Source organism: Homalodisca vitripennis, chromosome 1 (assembly GCF_021130785.1).
Source record: "Homalodisca vitripennis isolate AUS2020 chromosome 1, UT_GWSS_2.1, whole genome shotgun sequence".
NCBI lineage: Eukaryota > Metazoa > Arthropoda > Insecta > Hemiptera > Cicadellidae > Homalodisca > Homalodisca vitripennis.
Genome location: NC_060207.1, coordinates 109,293,664 through 109,315,125, shown reverse-complemented (window position 1 = coordinate 109,315,125; position 21,462 = coordinate 109,293,664). Strand labels below are relative to the sequence as shown.

General features: G+C 31.5%; 1 protein-coding gene across 1 annotated transcript in view; it reads right to left on the bottom strand.

Annotated features, from left to right (window-relative positions):
- The window catches only part of LOC124369054 (KH domain-containing, RNA-binding, signal transduction-associated protein 2-like), a 245,546-nt gene that overhangs the window by 15,487 nt on the left and 208,597 nt on the right, over nucleotides 1–21,462 (bottom strand). Inside the window, exon 6 of the mRNA XM_046826764.1 lies at nucleotides 2,168–2,255. Coding sequence (XP_046682720.1) covers nucleotides 2,212–2,255 — 44 coding nt within the window. The 3' untranslated portion in view covers nucleotides 2,168–2,211. The remainder of the gene's footprint in view (nucleotides 1–2,167; nucleotides 2,256–21,462) is intronic.

The window sequence follows — 21,462 nt, the reverse complement described above, 5'->3', positions numbered from 1 at the left end:
TTACGGAAAATGAGGAGTTGGGAAGTATAAATTTGAATATAATTTTGAAATATAATTATATGTTGGTTACTGTTAGATTCTTCTTATTAAAACTATTTAAGTAGTCTAAACGTTCTATTTTATTGATTTATTTAGTATAGCCTACTAAATCTAAATCCTGCGTTCGTGTACAATATCGTAATTATTGATAAAAATATTACATTTCTTACATTTAGAGTAAACAAGTCATATTTTCTTATTGTGCTAAAATTACAACAAATTTGAAAACTATGTTGTACATTAGGTGATTTTAACCAACTAAATTCGAATTATGTAAAACCTATAAACAGTTTGCATTAATTAAGAAATAACAAGCATGTAATTATGTGCGCAAAATTCTATTTATCTAAGATGTATTGAAGTTACTGGATACATTTATTCCGGTAATTTGTATGGGTCATATTTAGAATGTTTCTATGACATTTTTATTTTTTACTCTTTTCACTATAAGTAAAAATAAAAGTATTTTATTTACAATAAGATTTCAAGCAAGAAAAAAAACTATGATATTTAGTATATATTTTACAAATATTCATCAAATTATTATAAAAAGGCTTGCAAAATGGCAAACTCTGGCCTCACACTATAAGCTCACGCAATGAAAACACAATAAACAAGAATAGTAGGGATAAGAAATATAACCAAGATAATGTTATTTACAAATTTTACATACTAGCTGACTGTACCAAGCTTTACTGCAGCATTGAAATATTTCATTCACCTCAGCGATTAATAAACATAACAACAATAAAATTAACATTCTTCATCTCAAGCAATACTTAATCTTCTGAATATTTTTTAAGTATCTGTCACTTCGAAATAAAAAAAAAATGCTCTTGTGTGGCCTCACGGTAACCGAGCCGAGCCCGCACCGACACTCGGCCGACTCACGTGTCGGGCACGGTGCGGTTATGTGTGTCCCGACCTTAATATGAAGATACATTTTTATAAATCAGTTACACAGAACAAACAAGTAATGTTTTATGAATTGATTCTTATGTTAAGAACGGTTGTTAGCTAAAAATAGAGTAGAATTATTCCATTGAAATGATTATGACAAGGTTCACTTCCTAAAAATGTCCGTTCCGTTATGCTTAGTGAAATATTTTTTACTCATGACACAAATACAATCTTGTAAGTCTTCAACATTGATTCAAAAAGTCCAACTGATATTTTACTTTCCTAAATACTAAAGTTAAGCTTTTATTCAATATTTTATCAACTACAGGTTATTGAATATTGAAATATGAGTTGAAATGTCCCGTATGTTACAAAAGAATGGCTGATTACATAGATCAAAATTGACATGTTTTTAAAATTTTCCAGCAATTTGAATCAACGTTGTTTCTTAATTTTTTTAACAACTCTTAAGGTTTCAAGATGGAGGCTGTTTAAAGTATATTTAAGTTTTGTCACAAATAAATCTGTTTACAAATATAAATTCTGATTAATTGTAACAAAACAGAGTTACATTTTAACAAAGAATATGATTATAAACAATATTTTTTAATCAGTTATCAAGATTAAGGGGTTTTTAAAGGTTTGAAAGTGTTACGATTATATTAAGATGCCAACATTGAGCTATTTTCCCATTAATGTTGTGCAAATTAAATATCTAAACAAATAATACAGTTTGACATTTTGAAATGACTGCTACATGTGAAACCTACCTTTATTCCGCCTCAGGCCGAAGGGGACATTTTAATATCAGTTCTTCCAGGAAATACCAGTCCATTGACTTTGATAGAGAGAGTATTAGGAACTCAGGCTGAATGTGTTGAACTATCAACTTACCCCAGGACAGAAGCCTGATTATTATCGAAATATTTTGTAATATTGGATTTCTCGGGAAATATCCAATCCATGGACTATAGCAGAGAGAGTCTTAGGATCTCAGACGGAAGGTGTAGGGGCCATAAGTTACCCCAGGAAATATCCTGTCCATTGACTCTGGCAGGGAGAGTATTAGGAACTCAGGCTGAAGGTGTAGGACTTTACCCCAGGACAGAAGCCTGAGTACTATCGAAATATTTGGTAATATTGGATTTCTCGGGAAATATCTAATCCATGAACTATGGCAGAGAGAGTATTAGTAACTCAGACTGAAGGTGTAGAACTATCAACTTACCCCAGGACACAGCCCCGCCTGAGCAGTCTTGGGTTCTTCTTATTTCACAAATACCGGTTCTCCCAGAATGCATCCAGTCCGATGTCATCTGAAATAAAAAACATGGATACTTTTAGTTCCAGCAATCTTAAGTATATATTTTGAACAATTATTTCACATAATTGTTAAAACCTGTTAATACAATCAGCCCAATAGATTTAAAATTTCTTTTAACTTGAATGATTACAATAAATTGTATTGCGATTTTACATTAAAACAGAAGCAATAGAGTAATGAATTTTAGTAATATATATATATCAATTTAAAATCAAACTGAACAGCTGAACGAATATAAACAATTAAATGTATAAAATCATGATTTTTATGAAGGAAATAAGATAATTGGATTTTGCCTGTTTGAAGGAAAGTTGTCTTCTCATTTATACCAGATGTTACATTGTAGTGTCTGATTAAAACAGTATGACAATGACAAAAATTTACATTATTTAATTATTCTCACATAATGGTAATAAAACTCTTAAATCAAATTTAATAAATCAACATGAACTTCATTATGAGGTATTATTAGACTAAATTTAGAAATTTATGATAATGAATATAGATACATAATACAGTTAACATTTGGCATAGTTAGGTATGGTATTTTTATGTTATTTGTTGGACCTCTGCAGAGGTTATAAAGTACTTTCCACTTCTATCCAAACGAATCAGAATGCAAAAGATGCCTACTACTTGTGGGAGGGAAGTTGAATTCAAGAGCGAGTGAATACAACGAAACTGTAATGACTCACAAATTGCCGAGAAGGTTAACCTCCCTTTCTACTCCCCTTCCTCCGCCATTGTATATTAACTATTCCTACCTTGCTTGTTTGAGTTCTGCAAACTTATACAATTTCCTCGACCGCAAAACATTTTTATATTATTTGTTTATCCTGTTGGTGACACAAGTTGACTTTCTAATGAGAATAAAGATTAGTATACAATATATTATTCAAAAACACAAATAATGAAGTCTAAAATATTTTTATGTGCTTTACAAGATTGCCACCGTATGCAAAATTAACCTCAATAGTAGCAAAAAATGAGTACTTTTAATTCCTTATGTAACTAATTGAATAAAATTTGCAATACGAAAAATATCAAGTGTTTTAAAAGAAACAGACCAATAAAATTATTAGGTTGTAAATTAGAATACTTATTTCAACCAGCAAAACATCAACAGTTATTATTCGAAGACTGTTAAGAAGGAATAGACAGAAATAGTTTTAAATGTTTAACCTTTTTACTGCCAAGTCTGGTAGCAGTCGAATGCTACATCAGGCCCAAGATACTGTGAGGACAGAAAGCAGGTCAGTGAAAGAGTTAATTAAATTAGAATCTTTTAAATGTTCACACATGATCAAAAAGGAAAATAGTTATTATAGCACATTCCTAAATTTTCAACAGAGCCTACGTACCACAATTTTAGTGTGTTAATGACAAATAGTTTTATCAACATCTACAAAACTTTATTTATTTAACCTGTCTTTGTGTTAGCAAAGTAAAAATATGTCATTGTTAAGAAATATGCAATAGTTATAATTTAAACATAACAATTAATATTAAAAAAAAATAATTACAGAATATTTATAATACAAAAATCTTAAAACATTATGGTTGAAAACTAGTTATTTTATAAAATTGAATTTGTGTTTGGAGAGAAGTAAAACTGATAAAGTAAAGTGAACAGAATAGAGGTGGAAGATGCAGAAGGCTCAAGCTGTTTGTTGGAGAGGAGTGAAGATGAGGAGCCATTATGTTCTGTTAGCACTCTCAATTCACTACCCCATTGGGGGCTGTTTTTGTGTAATGAAACTTCTCACAAGATTTAACGTAAGTGCATTTCCCTTTCTTGTATCAAGTATTTGTTACACTTTTATTAATTAATATTGAACAAAACAAATTAGAAATAAACCATCACTTGATTTCAGTTATAATCCTATTCTTTAATCTTCCAATATTCATTTTATTAAGACCGATTTTGAACATTTATTAAGTACTGGGTTCCTCTTTTAAAAAGGTGCTCCTGAAGGGAAATGATTGTGTACTTATTATTGTTTGTTAACAATTTAATTTGCCAAATCTGAAATATGATTAAAATTTGAAAATCTAACAATTCAATTTTATTGTTAGATAAGACTATAAAAAGAAGATACTTGTAGATAGAAGATTTTGTAATTAAATATAAATAATTAACTATCTAAAGCAGTCTGGACCAATTACATTTTACCAGACTACCCCAGGTTCCAGTGAAAGTCACTTCTTTCATATCCTGCAGTGTGTGACTGAAGGTTATTATTCTAATACAGTTTACATTAAAATAGACAGAGCTAAATATTTTTGTGTGTTTTTCCTTCTTAGTGCCTTGTTACAACACTATGTAAAACTTCGTACTTAGTAATCCAGATTGAATGTTACAATCCTTGGTTGTTCAGGCTGTTAATCTCCCACAGGTATAATATACATTTTTCTCCATGAGCTGAGAATTAATTTGTTTTCTATTCAGCACACAACCTTGTTTTCTGGAAATTATTAAAGTAATTTTCCCTAAGATAATAGATTATTCGCCATGCTAGTTTTGGTAGAGGAAAAATATAACAATCATATTTTTTTTAGCTTGACACACTTAACACTAACCACCAGACACATAAATAATATTTATGTTTCGATCAGACAACTAGATAAATAACTTTCAGTGAAACAGTCGGTCTGATTGACCCTTTTGATACTCTTCCATTTCCATTTCCACTAAAACTAGCAATGAATAATACATTTCTTTATTAGGGGAATTTTCTACATTGATTTCAAGAAAAGGTGCGTCTTAAACAATGCAAGATGACTCTCAGCTCCTATTATTACAATCGTTGTGCTAAGTGATTTGTTACGATCAATGAAAATATCTTTCTTTACAGAACTCAATAATAGGATTTTAAAAGCCTCCTTTTCTACCTGGTCTAGGATTTATACAATAACATTAAAACATGTGAAAATAATTGTTTGTTAAAAACGAAATAAACCCATACAACAGTAATAAGCAATGTTATACTAGGTTCTATCACAAAGACAATTTGCCTCATGCCACCTTCTTTTTTTCTCTGTAATATACAGTGTCTGGTCTTATCTCTTGCCTGGTATTTTGGTTGATTCTTTATTGTGTAATAACAAAATAAAAACAAACGTTTTCTAACCACTAAGTATACCAGTGTTGGTGGTATGCATGTTTTTTACTTCAACACAAATAATTAAAGTACTGTAACTTCGCAAGGCTCAGTTTTCTTTTTCAAAACTTTTTAGAATTTATAAACATTTCATATTTTCTAACTGGCCGCAGTTTTTAAAATGTGATATCAAGGTTCACAAATGACTAAGTAAATATTCCTTGAATAGACAAAAGATCAATTTGGTCTATTGTAGAAAAGTTTTTCTTCATAGTTATATAATTCAAAGGACAAAGCCCAAAATATTCTATAAGACATTTGTAAACACTGTATACGAAATTCTATTAATGTAGAAGTAGACAGTTGACTAAACTGATTTTGATTCATGAGGAATGGGTAAAAGGTATCTTTAAAACAAGTATTATCTTCTGATTACAATTAATATTCAAATTATGTAACTAAAAACCTTCATAAATTAAAGATTTAGTTTTATCCATTGCTGCTATTTTACAATTTTATAAGTTCTGTTTAATAACATTGTATTGCTATAATTAAAATAAAGAGAGCAGGGAGAAAGTGTCTAAAGGAAAGAAGAAAGATTATGTTGATAAAAAATGCATTATTAGGATAGTAAAATATTTTAAAACTGTGTTTAAATGCAACTTTTAACTATATTTTAGTTTTAATTTAAAAAACAAATTTTCAAAGTTAAAAATGTTTTATTTATCTATGAACTAGTTTGTATTAAATTCACATGATTAAATCCTTGGCTAGAGATATTCTGAAACAAAAACAGCTGTATTTGGGTGTAAAAAGTTACATAAAGTTTGGACAGAGTTCTGTGACAAACAGCCAAGTCAGAAGCATAACAGACCGTCCAGAATAACACTCAACTTTCTACAGAAGGGAAGAAAAGTGGAGAGACTGCTGGGAAGTTTGATTTGTTGGTAATGTTTGTTCTTCTCGAGGTACTAAACAATGCTATTAACAATAAGTACATATAATTTAATTGTGTAAATGAGTGATTTTATTGACGTTCATAGTTGAGGAGTTATAGTCATTTAATTCTTTAAAAAACCTATTTAAGATTTGAAGTTGTATTGTAAATCATACTTATTATTGGTGTCAATCTCAATCCAATAACCAACTTAATAGCAGCTGGTTAGTTGTAAGAATTAAATTCATGTGAAATTGTATTGTGCTTCGTTTAAAACATTCTTTAAAGAATATATTAAATGTGAAGTATAAATACACTGCATGAGCAAACATAAGACCTAAGATAATTAATGAGAACATTCTGTGATTTTCTTTTTTTAGTATATAAGAGTGCTCTTCTGGTCATTTAATTAAACATCATTATACAATTCAATTTAATAAACAAAACTGTAAATGTCAGCATTGACTTTGACAAGAATAATTTGAGGAAACAAATATAGGCTCAGCAAGCCAGTGACAAAGTAATACACCAGACACAAAGTGCAGTTTTTTATGTTAGCGAAAACTATTGAGGGGGCAGCATGGCCATTTAGCATGGATGAGAGATACAATACTGATTGAGTACATGAAAACTGATATAATTCCTTAATTAAGAAATTTATACTTTCTACGAAGACTGAGGATACAAACAAAGACACGGAATCAGATGGACCGCAAATGAGGCATATGTACCCTCTTAGAGAAATAAACTTAATTGTATACATTATTTATGTGATTGCATTGAAAATTTGTCATAACCACCAAAATAATGTGAACCCTAATGATAGACACTTCTGTTTCAAAATTACCATGGGGTTCCATTATACTACATCATTTAGTGCTATTGCACCAACCAGGACTCCCCCCCTACTGGTGTAACATAGGTTAAGTGAAACTGAAACTGTTTGAACTATTGAATGAAGTATAATGAAATGTCATACTGATTCACTCTCACTTCCGGGGCCCAAAACACTGCTCTTTGAACTTAAAATGGATCTGGAGATTGGACCAGCATCACTAAGGGGTGTTTGGTATGCTATGAGGTCCTTGATATTCAACAGCAAATTGTATGCGAAATTGTGAGTAACTAATAGTTTACCCTAGTAATTAGTTGTATAGCGATATAAATGTTGTGTTAACAGTGAAAATTAAAAACATACGTACAAAAAACTTTTCAAATAGTATTAAAATTAAGTGATATTTACATATTAAATAACCAATATAAGCTCCATATTCAAGAATGAACATTTTAATTATTTAGTAACAGGGAACCCCAAAACTAACTTATGTCACAACATGTAAAAATAAATCTCTTGTAAATGAACAATACTTGTTTCACCTTATATTCCATATCGGCAGAAAATGGTATAGCCTGTATAATACATGACAGTTTACCATTATCTATACTTAACATTATACAGTGTACACAGAGTAATATTTGGTGGTCAGTATCTTGTTTCGATGAGAAAAGGAAAGAGAGCCATACTGATACAACCTGCAAAAATTGTACTATAAGGCCGGTTTCAAATTGAATAAAAATTATTATACATCTAAAATAAACGGCAGGGTGTTAATTTTAGACCCAAGTAGAAGGAATTTAGTGTCATGATTTAGGATGGATAACAAGTAAATAGTCTACTCTTTTTCAAACATTCAGTATAAATAACATTTATTTAAAATTAGCTGTTTTAATTTAAAACAAATTAAAATCCTTCTTTCTTCTCGTTTTCATGTTACATAAATTAGAGACATCCTAAATTCAGAGAAAAATTTAAATTTATATACTCATACAATACATTTTAATATTTGCAATAGAAATGTATAAATTGTAAGATATCCCCAGTCTTTTAAGAGGACATAACAATTACAGCTCATGAAATGGAAGCAATCCTAAAATACTAGGGCGATGAAAAAGTAATTCAGGGTAGTTGAGAGAGTTTGATGTCAGCCATAGTGTGAGGGGCTTGAATAATTAATGCAACTGTCCTGGAGTGGGAGCAGACAGGTCCACTGTCGGGCTTGTCATTGCTGCTGTCACATGTACTTGGCTAGGTTTATAAACTAATTTAGATGTTTCCAATTATTATGTTTTGTAGAATTACAAATTAATGGGTTTAATTAGCATTATTTAGTATATTTATTTACTAACCAAATTGCAATGCAATGAAACTTCTTGTTTCTAAACTAAAATGTTTTAATAAAAAAAAATTGTTATTAACTGTTAAACTTACATATTAAATAAACACTTTTACATTTTTAATTCAATGCACAATAAGCTACATATTATAAGTGATTTGAAGTACCAAAAATTACAAGCTAATTATTAGAAGACCTACAAAAACTATTGTTGAAATATAACTACCGTGGCAATGGGGTGACTCAGTAATGCATGGCTGAAAGGCTATCCTAAAAGTTCAAAATATTTTTGTTAATTTTCAATAATGAATTACTAACAGCTCGGTATTCATTAATTGACAAAACTAATTCCTTTTTAACACAGTTCCCATGCGTATGGGAAGAGAAAAACAGAAAGGCACAAGCAGAAAGAATAAATATGACCATAGCTCGTAAAGTATCCAATTTCAGGGATCAAAACAATTTGGAACTTACTACATGGTAAAACTGCAAAAAGGCTCCAATTATGGCGTATGTATAACTTTAGTGTATGACACTGATAGCCACTACCATCACGTACCCCGAGCAGAGGCCAGACCCATTAAACATGCAGGTTCCAATTAGTTGTAAAACCCGATGGCTGAAACACCAGGTCAGCACACAAATAATTTAGGTTTATTTTGTCCAATAAAAATTAAAGAATTTTGATAAGTTTTACTTCCACTTTACACCTTTATTACAAACTAGTCTCTGATCAAAAAGTATAGATATCCAGTTTAAAAAATTAACTACAAACAAACCTCAATAAAGCTACAATAACGCAGTTACATTAAAATTTAGCTTGTTTATTTTATTTTTAGACATATAAAGCAAATAATTTACAGACAATTATTCCTAATTTTTATGTTGATAACAGCGAAAAAGAGTATGTACTGATTTTTGGTGCTTTTCAACTAAACTGCAATTTTGAATTCATGACTTGGAAACTTGTGATCCAATTGACACTTACACTGATATAAACTGTAAGGCGTCTGATGCAGTCAATGTGTTGTACAACATATGTAATTACACTTTCACTGCAGGTCTAAGCTGAGTGAAACTGGCTACTATCAATGTGGTTCTGTACTGTAAGTCGGCTGCCACAGTAAATGTGTTAAAACTACTGTACTATAACTGTACAGTTATAATATATATATAACATCTTCACTGCAGGTATTTATTGAGTAAGATTGGCTACTCTCAACGTGGTTCTGTACTGTAAGTCGTCTGCCACAGTAAATGTGTTAAAACTACTGTACTATAACTGTATAGTTATAATATATATATATAACATCTTCACTGCAGGTATTTATTGAGTAAGATTGGCTACTCTCAACGTGGTTCTGTACTGTAAGTCGTCTGCCACAGTAAATGTGTTAAAACTACTGTACTATAACTGTACAGTTATAATATATATATAACATCTTCACTGCAGGTATTTATTGAGTAAGATTGGCTACTCTCAACGTGGTTCTGTACTGTAAGTCGTCTGCCACAGTAAATGTGTTAAAACTACTGTACTATAACTGTACAGTTATAATATATATATAACATCTTCACTGCAGGTATTTATTGAGTAAGATTGGCTACTCTCAACGTGGTTCTGTACTGTAAGTCGTCTGCCACAGTAAATGTGTTAAAACTACTGTACTATAACTGTACAGTTATAATATATATATAACATCTTCACTGCAGGTATTTATTGAGTAAGATTGGCTACTCTCAACGTGGTTCTGTACTGTAAGTCGTCTGCCACAGTAAATGTGTTAAAACTACTGTACTATAACTGTACAGTTATAATATATATATAACATCTTCACTGCAGGTATTTATTGAGTAAGATTGGCTACTCTCAACGTGGTTCTGTACTGTAAGTCGACTGCCACAGTAAATGTGTTAAAACTACTGTACTATAACTGTACAGTTATAATATATATATATATATATATATATATATATATATATATATATATATATAACATCTTCACTGCAGGTATTTATTGAGTAAGATTGGCTACTCTCAACGTGGTTCTGTACTTAGGTCGTCTGCCACAGTAAATGTGTTAAAACTACTGTACTATAACTGTACAGTTATAATACATATATAACATCTTCACTGCAGGTATTTATTGAGTAAGATTGGCTACTCTCAACGTGGTTCTGTACTTAAGTCGTCTGCCACAGTAAATGTGTTAAAACTACTGTACTATAACTGTACAGTTATAATATATATATATAAAACATCTTCACTGCAGGTATTTATTGAGTAAGATTGGCTACTCTCAACATGGTTCTGTACCATGAGGCATCTGCTGTGGTCAACATGTTAAGATCCAAATTTTTTAAAAAGATAGGTCAAAGTATACTGTTTTTTACAATACAATTTAAAAATTATATGAAAAAAATGTTGTTTTTAAATTACCATCATAACTATTATTCTTTACTGGGTGGTTCAAAAACTGTGCACTTTCCATGTTATGGAGCTTTGAAAATCATGATCTTGGATGTGTAATTACATAAACCACTGTACCGTTAGTTAGTTCCATTTTATATAATGCAACATTTCACAACCTAGTCAGCCAGTATAATTTAATATTATTTTTTTTATCCAATGTTCCGGAACTAAATTATCGGCGGAGTAACTACCTAATTGGCACGCGTATGAATATTTTATTCTAACCCTTTGTAGCAGCCCAACTACGTGACCGATCTGACCTCGCACGCCTTGTCTGTAAGTAAAATTTATCTTTCCGTATTATTAAATTAGCCCTTTGATGCCAAACATATAAAAATGAATGTAACGTAAAGTAAAGTTGTAAATAGTAAAGTAACTTACCCTTGAAGATCTTTTATTTGCTTGATTGAAATAGATACAAGTTGTGGCCTGACGAGCACATTGTTGTAATAAGTTTTGTCTCATTAAATGGCTAATACCGTCGCGAATTTGTTTTAGGCGAGCTCACGAATCTCACGTATTATTTAAGTAGATGGCTACCACTTTCATTACTTCTACTCCTCTTCTAGTAATTACCGACTAGAAATAACCCTTCTTAGACTACAGCTTCAATGTCTCGTGCCAAGATGCCGACGCCCGGGTTGTGAGTCTACATATTGCGAAGGGAAGTAAAATCTTAAAGTTTTATAAAGTAAAATATCGTAGGCATAATTCCATAGAACATTGGATATTTTAGGCCCACCTATCAGATGTACATTTTTAGTTCTTGTACTCTAATTGGCAGCAACATGGCAAGGCATACATTTAATTTACCAACTAAAAGTGGTGCTTGTAAGTTTCATTAATTAAATTGAACTTATAAGTAAACTTTGCAATTCGAGTATTTATTACTACGACCTCAGAAGTCACCACCCCCATGTGTTATTGTCATTCGGTACACCACTATTTAAAACATTGATATGAGCAGGTTTTGTTAGTGTACCCTGGACAGTGCATGTCCTTAACACGCTAATTGCCAGACCACCCTAATCTTTCAGCTAGATAGAAATGTAACATACAACACTGTGTCTGGCATTCATTAGGAATAATGTGCATACTATATTGTTTGGTAACACTATTTAAGGAGCTTAATATTTTAAGTCTGTTTACATTAATTCAACATTGTTATACTAACCAAAATGTAAAAAGAGAATAAGTAAAATGTTACAATACTTTTTTCTTTAGTCATTAATCAAAAACTGTTCACACTGATCCATAATTCATTCATCATCTTTATGTATGATAAAGCTACACAGTGGATTAGCAGAAAGATTAATGAACCCTGAATCACAATATAGATATAGACTAATGATCCTTTCATGTCAAAACTCATTGAGTCATTTACAGAATTGTACATTAGAATCAATATAGTTCATTAACAATCTTAGGACAGCCTATTTTAAAAGGAAGAACTTCAATTTGATTTGTTTCAAAATAAATGTTCCAAATTTTAATCTCCTCAAAGAAATTCTAGAGCATTGTTCTTGACTAGTTCCCTCTTCTTTCTGGGTATATGCAGAGTTTCCCGTGATTAATTACCAAATCTTTACCAAGGTATAATACAGTTGAAAACAAACGAATTTCATCTTATAGTGTATGGTCCTATCTTGCTTAATATTTTGTCTATATATATATATATGTGTTTTTTAGAAAATAATTTGTACCTATAAAATGGTTTAAGATATTAACTTGAAACTTTACAATTTTAATTACTTTATTAGTGTATATCTTAGATAAAAGTTTGAAAATAATACCATTAACAGAAACAAAACGGCGGCCATTTAAGATTTTCAAAGTCTTAAGATGAGTGATTATATTAAAAAATAATACTAAATAAATTCTGCTAAATGTAGAGCATTAGGAATGTATCCTTATCATGTGCGTAAAGCATTGTGCAATAGCTAATAATACATAAAGAGACAGCTAATTGTTGTAACTATTTGTTTACTAAATACTATCTTGGAACTAATACTGTTCCTAACTTCTTAACCTCCATTAGTTTATACTGAAGATAGAACATTAAGATAGAGCACTGATATTCACTATGTCTACAGATTGGCTGATGGTAATATGAGTTCAGAGAAAAGGCTTTACGCAAAGTGTTTCCTTAACATACACCAACTGGGTCATAAGATGTTTACTGCTGTCCACAATCGTGTATCAGCATAAACTAATAATAATAGCACAACTAAAAACACGACACAAATATTATAGAAATAATGTGTGGAGGTTAAGGAGTTAGAATAAACTATATACCTTAATATGGTTCACCCTTTGGTATCACCAATTTCTGATGGTAATAGTATTCATCGTTTTTACTGTTTGTTACTGGCCAATAGGATTTCTGACGGTTTGAGTAACAGTGACTGCCCATTCCCACATTTGGCTGGTTTCAAGTGTATACTTATGTATTGCCTAGATCCTAGATAGTGTACTCCAAACTTAAGTAAACAGCTTATTTACGTAAGATCTTTGTAAATATGAGGCCATTTATGTTTTTTTATGGTGTATAATATTTTGGGGAATACAAATGAATTTCTCAAAAAGTATGTTTAAAACTAATTTTAAGAAAAATTCAAATTTGTATTATTCAATTTGGTTTTACAATAGTAGCAAGAATTAACTATGTATCCTTTATGTACAAGTGGTGAACAAGAAATCGCTTAAGCTGAGAAACTTAAATTGATGATATCACAAATAGACTAATTGAACAGTTTTCAGAGCTATAATGCAGGAACTTTAAACAAGCGAGAAAGGATTACGTGGTCATTGAAGTAAGGATTGTTCACACAGGCAGATAACCTTCACTGTATACATTGATTTTTATGGAAACTCTGTCACAACAGCTTCAAGAGAGTATTGGAGCCAGCAACCCAAGTCTGTAGATAGCGGAGTAAGTTTTATGCCAAAGATACTTAGCTCTATAATGAAAAATTGTTTTGCTTGAAATCTTATCTTATAAGGCTGAAGGCAGTATTGGGAATATTAAATTTTATTGACAATTATATATTACCAGCTTCATAGTGGAATTGAAAAACTGGGTTTATCATTAATTCTATCTTACCAAGGTCAAAGATAGTTTGTGGGATACGATTGTCTTCAACAAACACTCTATTTGCTAGCCACAAGACAGTGTCAGGAATACTTTCAACGTTGTTGCTAATCCTTTCTCATCTTCATGGTGGGATTGGACATCAGTGGCTTCACCAATAAATCCACCTTGCTAGTACCAAGATACTATTGTGTAAGTAAATACTATTGTTTATGCCTACTAATATATCTCACTAGCCTTACGTTTATTTGAATTTACCATTAACTTTACATTTAATATCAGCTATGCTTATAATCTAACCTGTACTGCTCCAAATAATTATCAAACACATCAGGAGATCCAGAAATTAAAAGCATTTTCTAACTAATACAAGACATTAAAAATGCAGTGCATTTTATTATAGGTTTGGAAAATGATATTAAGATTTAATGGATATCATTATCTGAACAAGCTTCCACATTTTAAATAAGGACTTTTTGTGATAAAAATATGTACAACACGTACATACACATCTCTATAGCTTTGGAAACAGAATACAAATACACTTAAAACTATATTTGGTACAACATTCTTCAAGATATACAGGAAACAAGCCAATATATCACAGAGGTAAATAAAGAACATTGGTCTATTGGCTAAAAGAAAATTATGTCAACCTGCGTTCTTTGAAAGTAATGAAAGTAAGAATGCTCTAGATAAATGATTCACTGCCTCCTGCTCCGCTCATTAAAAGATCTGTTTCATCTTCAGAAACACAGCTAATAATAAAGACAGAGAGAACACTTTTATACAATGATTAACTCACTAAATGCCTCTCAATGTACTATTTGTAGGGTGAAATACTTTATAAATTCTTTCTACTCCACTGCCTCTTTTCATTAAAAGATAATTTCACAACTTGGGGCAATATCGCAAATTATCTTGGAATGTAAGAACTGTTAACAGTTTTAAAGATCGTTTAGCTGTGAGATTTCTTTGAAAATGTGGATATATTTATCTCAGCCAATCATTCAAACACTTTTAATTTTAATTAAATGATATTGTGTAAACAACAACTTTCAGGCATTAAAATATTGTAAAGCCAATTTTCATTTGGTGCATTTCAAAGAAAAAGCACGCTTAGTTAACAACCAATAAGCTAAAATTGCATATTTACAATAAACAATATAAAATTGCGTACTCTTTTTTTCTCCTTACAAAAATATACAACACTATATAAGTTATATCTATTTTTTAAGTTGCAACAATTATTAAAAAATATTGCAGTCATTTTTAGAGGTTTGGTTATGTCAATGGCCACATCAATGCTATGATGTTTAAAAATCTGCTACTGTACAAATCCAATTGTTGTAAAAGCTGTATTTTGAAAATTTTAATTTATTGATTCATGTTTGCATTGGACTACTCTTGATAATTAAAACCAATGTGAAAAAGAACACACATTTTCTTTTGGTAATACAATTTTTGGTTTAAAATGTACACACATGGTTGATTCATATGGTTTTGTTCTGTAAAATGATATGTAATAGTATTTTATTATTTTTAAAATGCCATTAAAAACAAGTACAGTTTATTTTTCAATCAAGTTATTTCAATTTATTTTTAAGTTGAAATATGTCCGTTGAAATTTGCATCTACGTTAGGGCAGCACGTATTTAAGCCACACTAATTTTATTTAGCCTACTTTTTTATTTATTTATACTTCTAAAACAAAGAGTGTTTTCTCTATAGTAAGAACCAAAATCTGAACAAGAGTTTCAATTCTACAATATGGCAAAGGTTAGGCGTGTATAATGATGTCAACAGTTGTAATGAAGGATCAGTGGGAAAATACTAATGTGTTGAATAAGCTAAATATTGCTATTGGAAAGTCCTCATGATTCTAGGCCTCCAGTGACTCGATATAAAGTGTGTAGGTTTGGATATAACAGGTTTAGTCCAACTGAATTTTTAATTTCTGATTTCCAAAACTTGAGATTTTATATGTTTAAGGTACAATTTTCTCAAAACTTTTTGAAGCTATCAAGCTGAAACTTTCTGATGATTTGTAGCCAGTATTTACTTCTAAAAATATTAAGCTTTAATTCTAGAACTGTACACAGAAATATCTTTCTTATGTTACCTGTGTAATTTGGTTTATTGTTTCAGGCTAATATTGTAGGTATATTTGTTCTTAATACAACATAAAGATTTCAGTCTCACACATTAAACTAGCCATTGCTGAGTCATAGGTATCTTAACAGTTTTATTTTAAACCTTAAAAACTATGTTGTTTTGCTGAATATTTTGCTTTTTTTATATAGACAGGTTTGTAAAGTCTTATATCCTATACAGCTGCATATGAAACCGACTGACTGACTGATATATATACTTTCTATTTGTATACATATATACAAATTCTAACATACTTCTAGAAGAGCTAGAAACTTGAAATTTGGCACCCAGGTACCTTTTGCCATCTAACCAACAGGAAAAGTCTAAAAACTGGATAAATTCGTGAAAATAAATGCACTTTTTACCCTAGCACCTTTTTGCTAAACCAGATAGCGAGCGAACCATTAGAGCTAACCTTGAATCTGACAAAAAACCATTAGTCAGAAATGAAGTGAACTACAAAAAAGATCCATTGACTTTTTGTTCTATCTCTTATAGTTAACACTTTCACTGCCGACAACGTAATTTGACGTCGCGCAAGGAGTTCTATAGACTGCCGACAACGTCATTTGACGGCGCCGACTTTTACAGTAATAAAAACTCATTTAAACGACTATGAAATTCGGCATTGATAGTCATTCGCTAATTCGATGTTTTTGTTTCTTACTCTATGTATTATAATCTATGAAATGTTGTTGGCAGTCATCTGTAACATCGGAAAAAAAGTGGTTTGTTTACCGCTTCGCGTCGGGCGTCGGCTATTTGTTGTCGTTCTGCTACCGTAGTTCGTCGTCTGCGTCGTTATTGTTTTGCTTGCTATTACGTTTGTTTATGATTGTTTTGTGAGTAAATACAATGAATCGTAACAGTATTGAAGACAATCAAGTTCTAGAAGAGTTACTCAGATGTTCAAGTGACAGTGAAAGTGATGATTTATTCCAAGATGACACAGATAATGATCCCGATTTTACTACTGATGGACTTCTTGGAGATGCAAGTAAGTTTGTTGACATTGTATTTTTACTCAAATAACAAATATAAGCAAATTAGTAATAAAAACATTTATTCTTGTGTTTTGTAAATAATTGGTTTATTACAGAATTTTACAGTTTATTGTTTATTTTATTTTATTTATTTTTTATTTTTTATTTTTTATTATTCAAGACTTTCCACACTAAAAAAAATATTTCAGCATAAGTAAATTTTAATTGTAAACATGTGTAGCTATAGTGTTAGTAATGACAATTCTAAATACAGAAAAAAAATAATAAAAAATATATTATGCTACAGACTAGTACATGGTGATGTTTTTTGGTCAACTTTTTATTTTTTACAAAAAACGTTATGTTTTTAAGTTTTCAACCAAGACTTTCTGTTTGAAAATATTTATGCATGAGCATCTGTGTAGAAAGAGGAAGAACTTAGCTTTAAAAAAATGTAAGTCCTATGGTTTTCTTATAATTAGTTAAAAAAATTATATATATTTAAAAATCGTTAAAAATGGGCGGCAGTGTAAGAAAGTTGTCAAAATTAGGAGGCGGCAGTGAAAGTGTTAAGGGTCAAAATGCTTGCATATTTGAAATTCAAAATTGTATTAATAAAAATAATATTTGGAGCCTGATAGTGGCCAAACAGTTGGTTGTAGCTCCAATAATCTAATTAACCCTTCAAATTATCAAATTTTGTAAGCTACAAAAAAGGTCCAGTAATGTTTTGCTCTATCTTCATTGGTTTAGTGGCAAAACGCGGTTATGTGCAAAATTTGAGTAATTTTTATATGAAAAATCGTTTTTGGGCTCGATCGCGGTGAAACAGTTGATCGTAGCTCAAACCAAATGTGCAATTAGAATTAGGAAATCATATGATCTACAAAACCAGACCAGTCACTTTTGCCCTATCGTCAATGGTTTGGCCGCAAAATGCGTTTAAATGCAAATATCTCGTAATTTTTACATGGGAAGTTTGTTTCTGGAGGCGGTAGGGGTAGCGGCAAAACCATTGGTAGTAGCTTAAATCTTAAATTTCTTATATCTAAACAAGGATGAGATCTAAAAAAAGATAGAGATTTTCATCGTATATCCTTTCGTAAGCTCGAAAATCGCTCTCAATGGCAAAATCTTTGTCATAATTGGCAATTTTAGGAGTTCTGACTGACATATAGGTAATAATAATTCTAACCCACTTCTACAAGTGCTGGAAACACGAAATTTTGCACCCACGTAGCTATTACCTTCAAACCCCGGGAAAAGTCTAAAAACCGGATATCTTTACTTTAAAACCCCTCAAAAAATATCACGAACTTTCGTACTTTTCACCCTTGGAGGCGTTTTGAAGCCCGATAGCGGACGAACCGTTAGAGCTAGCTCGGATCTGAAGGAAAATTATTAGTCGTGAATTAAGTGATTTACAAAAAAGGTCCAGTGACGTTTTGCTCTATCTCCATAGGTTTGGCAAAACGCGATTATGTGGAAAATTTTTGTAATTTTGAATTAAAATCTTCCGGGCTCAATGGCGGCCGAACCGTTTGTTGGTCGTAGCTCAAAACTATTTTCTATAGGATTTAGTAAACAACGTGATCTACAAAAAGGTTCAGTAAAATTCTGCCTTATCCTCAATGCGTTACTTTTCACGTGAAAATTGTGATTCCACTGCTGCCAATGTTAAATGTAGCAGCAAATAGAAATTTTATTTTAATACATAATAATGCGATCTACAAAAAAAGGTTCAGTGACATTTTGCTCTATCCTCATTAATTTGGCTAATAAATGTAAATATTTAGTAACTTTGATGTGAGAATTTTATTTCTGGAGTCGATAGCGGCCAAACCTTTGGTCTTAAGTCCAAAAAACGCTCTCAACGGCAAAATCTGTGTCGTGAACTGGTAATTTTAAGTTTTAAATATTTATGCGATTACAATTTGTGCAATTCAACCCAGTTCTGGATTGAGCTTGTATTACTCTGAAAAAGAGTGTAATCTGTCTTCTGTTATGTCGATGTAACCCATCTGGTGGTAGTAAATGTTTGTTTGACTATATGTATTTTGTAGGATATCTCGAGAACCAAATGAGCTGTGGACTTGAAATTTTGCACGATACATCGTTACTATGCTGAATATATTTTGATAATATGAGTTATATGTACCTCTATGGTATTTGGCTGAGCGTCAGTGAAGTTTACTGCAGTACGATATTTCTAGAAAGATTAAAGCTATGAACATGACATTTTACTTTAATTTCACGTTAACAAGACATAGTTCAACTACGGGCTATTTCCACCCGGGAACGGGCTGAGCGTTAGCGAAGCATCAATAGTAGTCAAGGACAGAGTGAATTCTATATATGTTCACAGACACTACACCCTCCAAGAAAGAACCACGTGTGTCTCCTGGTAACATTAACTCCCTGTACATTAACCTTCCCTTCAGAATTTTCTGGTATGACCAAATAATCTCCTGCGAAAATTAAACGCCCTGATCAAGGTTATAATCCGACATACATTACTGAGGGTTAAGTACTCTTCAGGTATTAAAAATATCTTGTCTAACCCCCTGTGTCCCATACTTACATAGTGTATGCTAGTGCTAGAAAAACTTACTGGAATGCTATAAATTTAAAATTAGGTACAGTTGCACCTGGTAATAAAATTGCCAGAAGATACCTGAAAACAAGTTTATAGTTTTATTTACTCTAAATATTCATAAAAGCTTACCGATGCAGTCTTTTCTCCCTGGCTATGTACCAGCTAAACCAGAAGTCATAGCTTAAATCCAAAGGCAGAAACTAAATTAAATTTCCGACGAGAAAGGTCGTCACCTTTTATCGTAACTCCTACGGTAAAGCAAAAAAAAACACACAAAAACGCCTAAATGTTAAAATTAAACAAACAATGGTCTGCCTTTTAGTTCCTGGCAAACCTAATCTCGGACTTTAGTTATCACCAAATTCTTCTTATCTTTTTTGGTAACATATAACTTAATTTTTATACGGAACCCAATGATTATTTTTATACATATCACACATCATCAGGGTGAGCGTCAGCGAAGCATTACGGCCCGCGATATTCTCGAGAACGGGAACACATATGAACATAAAATTTGGAAACGTCATGTCTGAAACCAATCACCAAATCCCTCTTATTCCCAAATTTGTTAACACCCCACTTAGGGGGCTGGTGGCGCAGTACCCCGTGCGCCGAAGGCGAGTTAAATAATATAATGTTTTATGCAAAAGAGTTTGTTAGCGTCTTTTTAAAAACTGTTGTTATTTTTAAAGCTATTTATCTATTATCCACTACGTCATTTTCTCTATCCATGTTTGTATCTTCACCAGTAAACCAAGTAAATCATCTATTTGTGCGTTGGATATTTCCATGGTATAAACTCAGAAAATACTCCAAAACAGGTAACATGCAACATGTAGTCTGCACTGTGCGACTACAGCAAACTCACAAATGTGCAAAAACTCATGACAGAGAACCAAGGAAGTGCTGACATATAGTAAAAAAAGCCAGAACTACTTGCGTGATGCCCGGTTGTCATAGAAATGCTTTGTGCACGATATTATACAGACAACAGAATAAAACAAGAACAATGTGTCAGAAGTAGACGTTTTTACACATTGCTACCAGTATAATATTAGTCAAAAACTGTGAATGGGTTACGAAAGCCTAACAACAAATTTGATTCGCCAAGGGTTAACACTCAATCCACGGCTCTGTCACGGTTTTTACAGAATAAAAATAGCAATTTCACGGTCGATAGTTTTCACGACAGCGGTGACTTGGTAGATACGTGGGAGCAATGAAAGAATCTAGAGGGGTGGCTGCCAGTCGATCGCCGGTAGTGGCGGATGCTCCACTTTCCTTGAAATATGAGTGTGGGTGTGTTCGACGTAGAACGGTTTGTAGAAGTAATAAATTATGAACGGTCAAACCATCTCGGAGATCTCGATTAATAATGTCTCGTAGTAATAAATATTATTACGTTTATTAATTATCCGCTAAAATAAATAATCATTTCATATTATTTTTATATAACCATAAAATATAAGATTTCAAAACTGAAAATAGTAAATTAATTACTCATGTAGTCAAGTAGAATCGTATTCCCATTAATAAAAGTGTATAATGGTTAATGTTACAACAACTAATATTAATAAAAAAAAACACAAAAGTGGGACTCATAGTTGATTGATTATTTGTGTAGGCTACACACTACACTGTATTGTATTTCTTGTCTCAAGTAAGTGTTTTAATATTAATAACATTTATT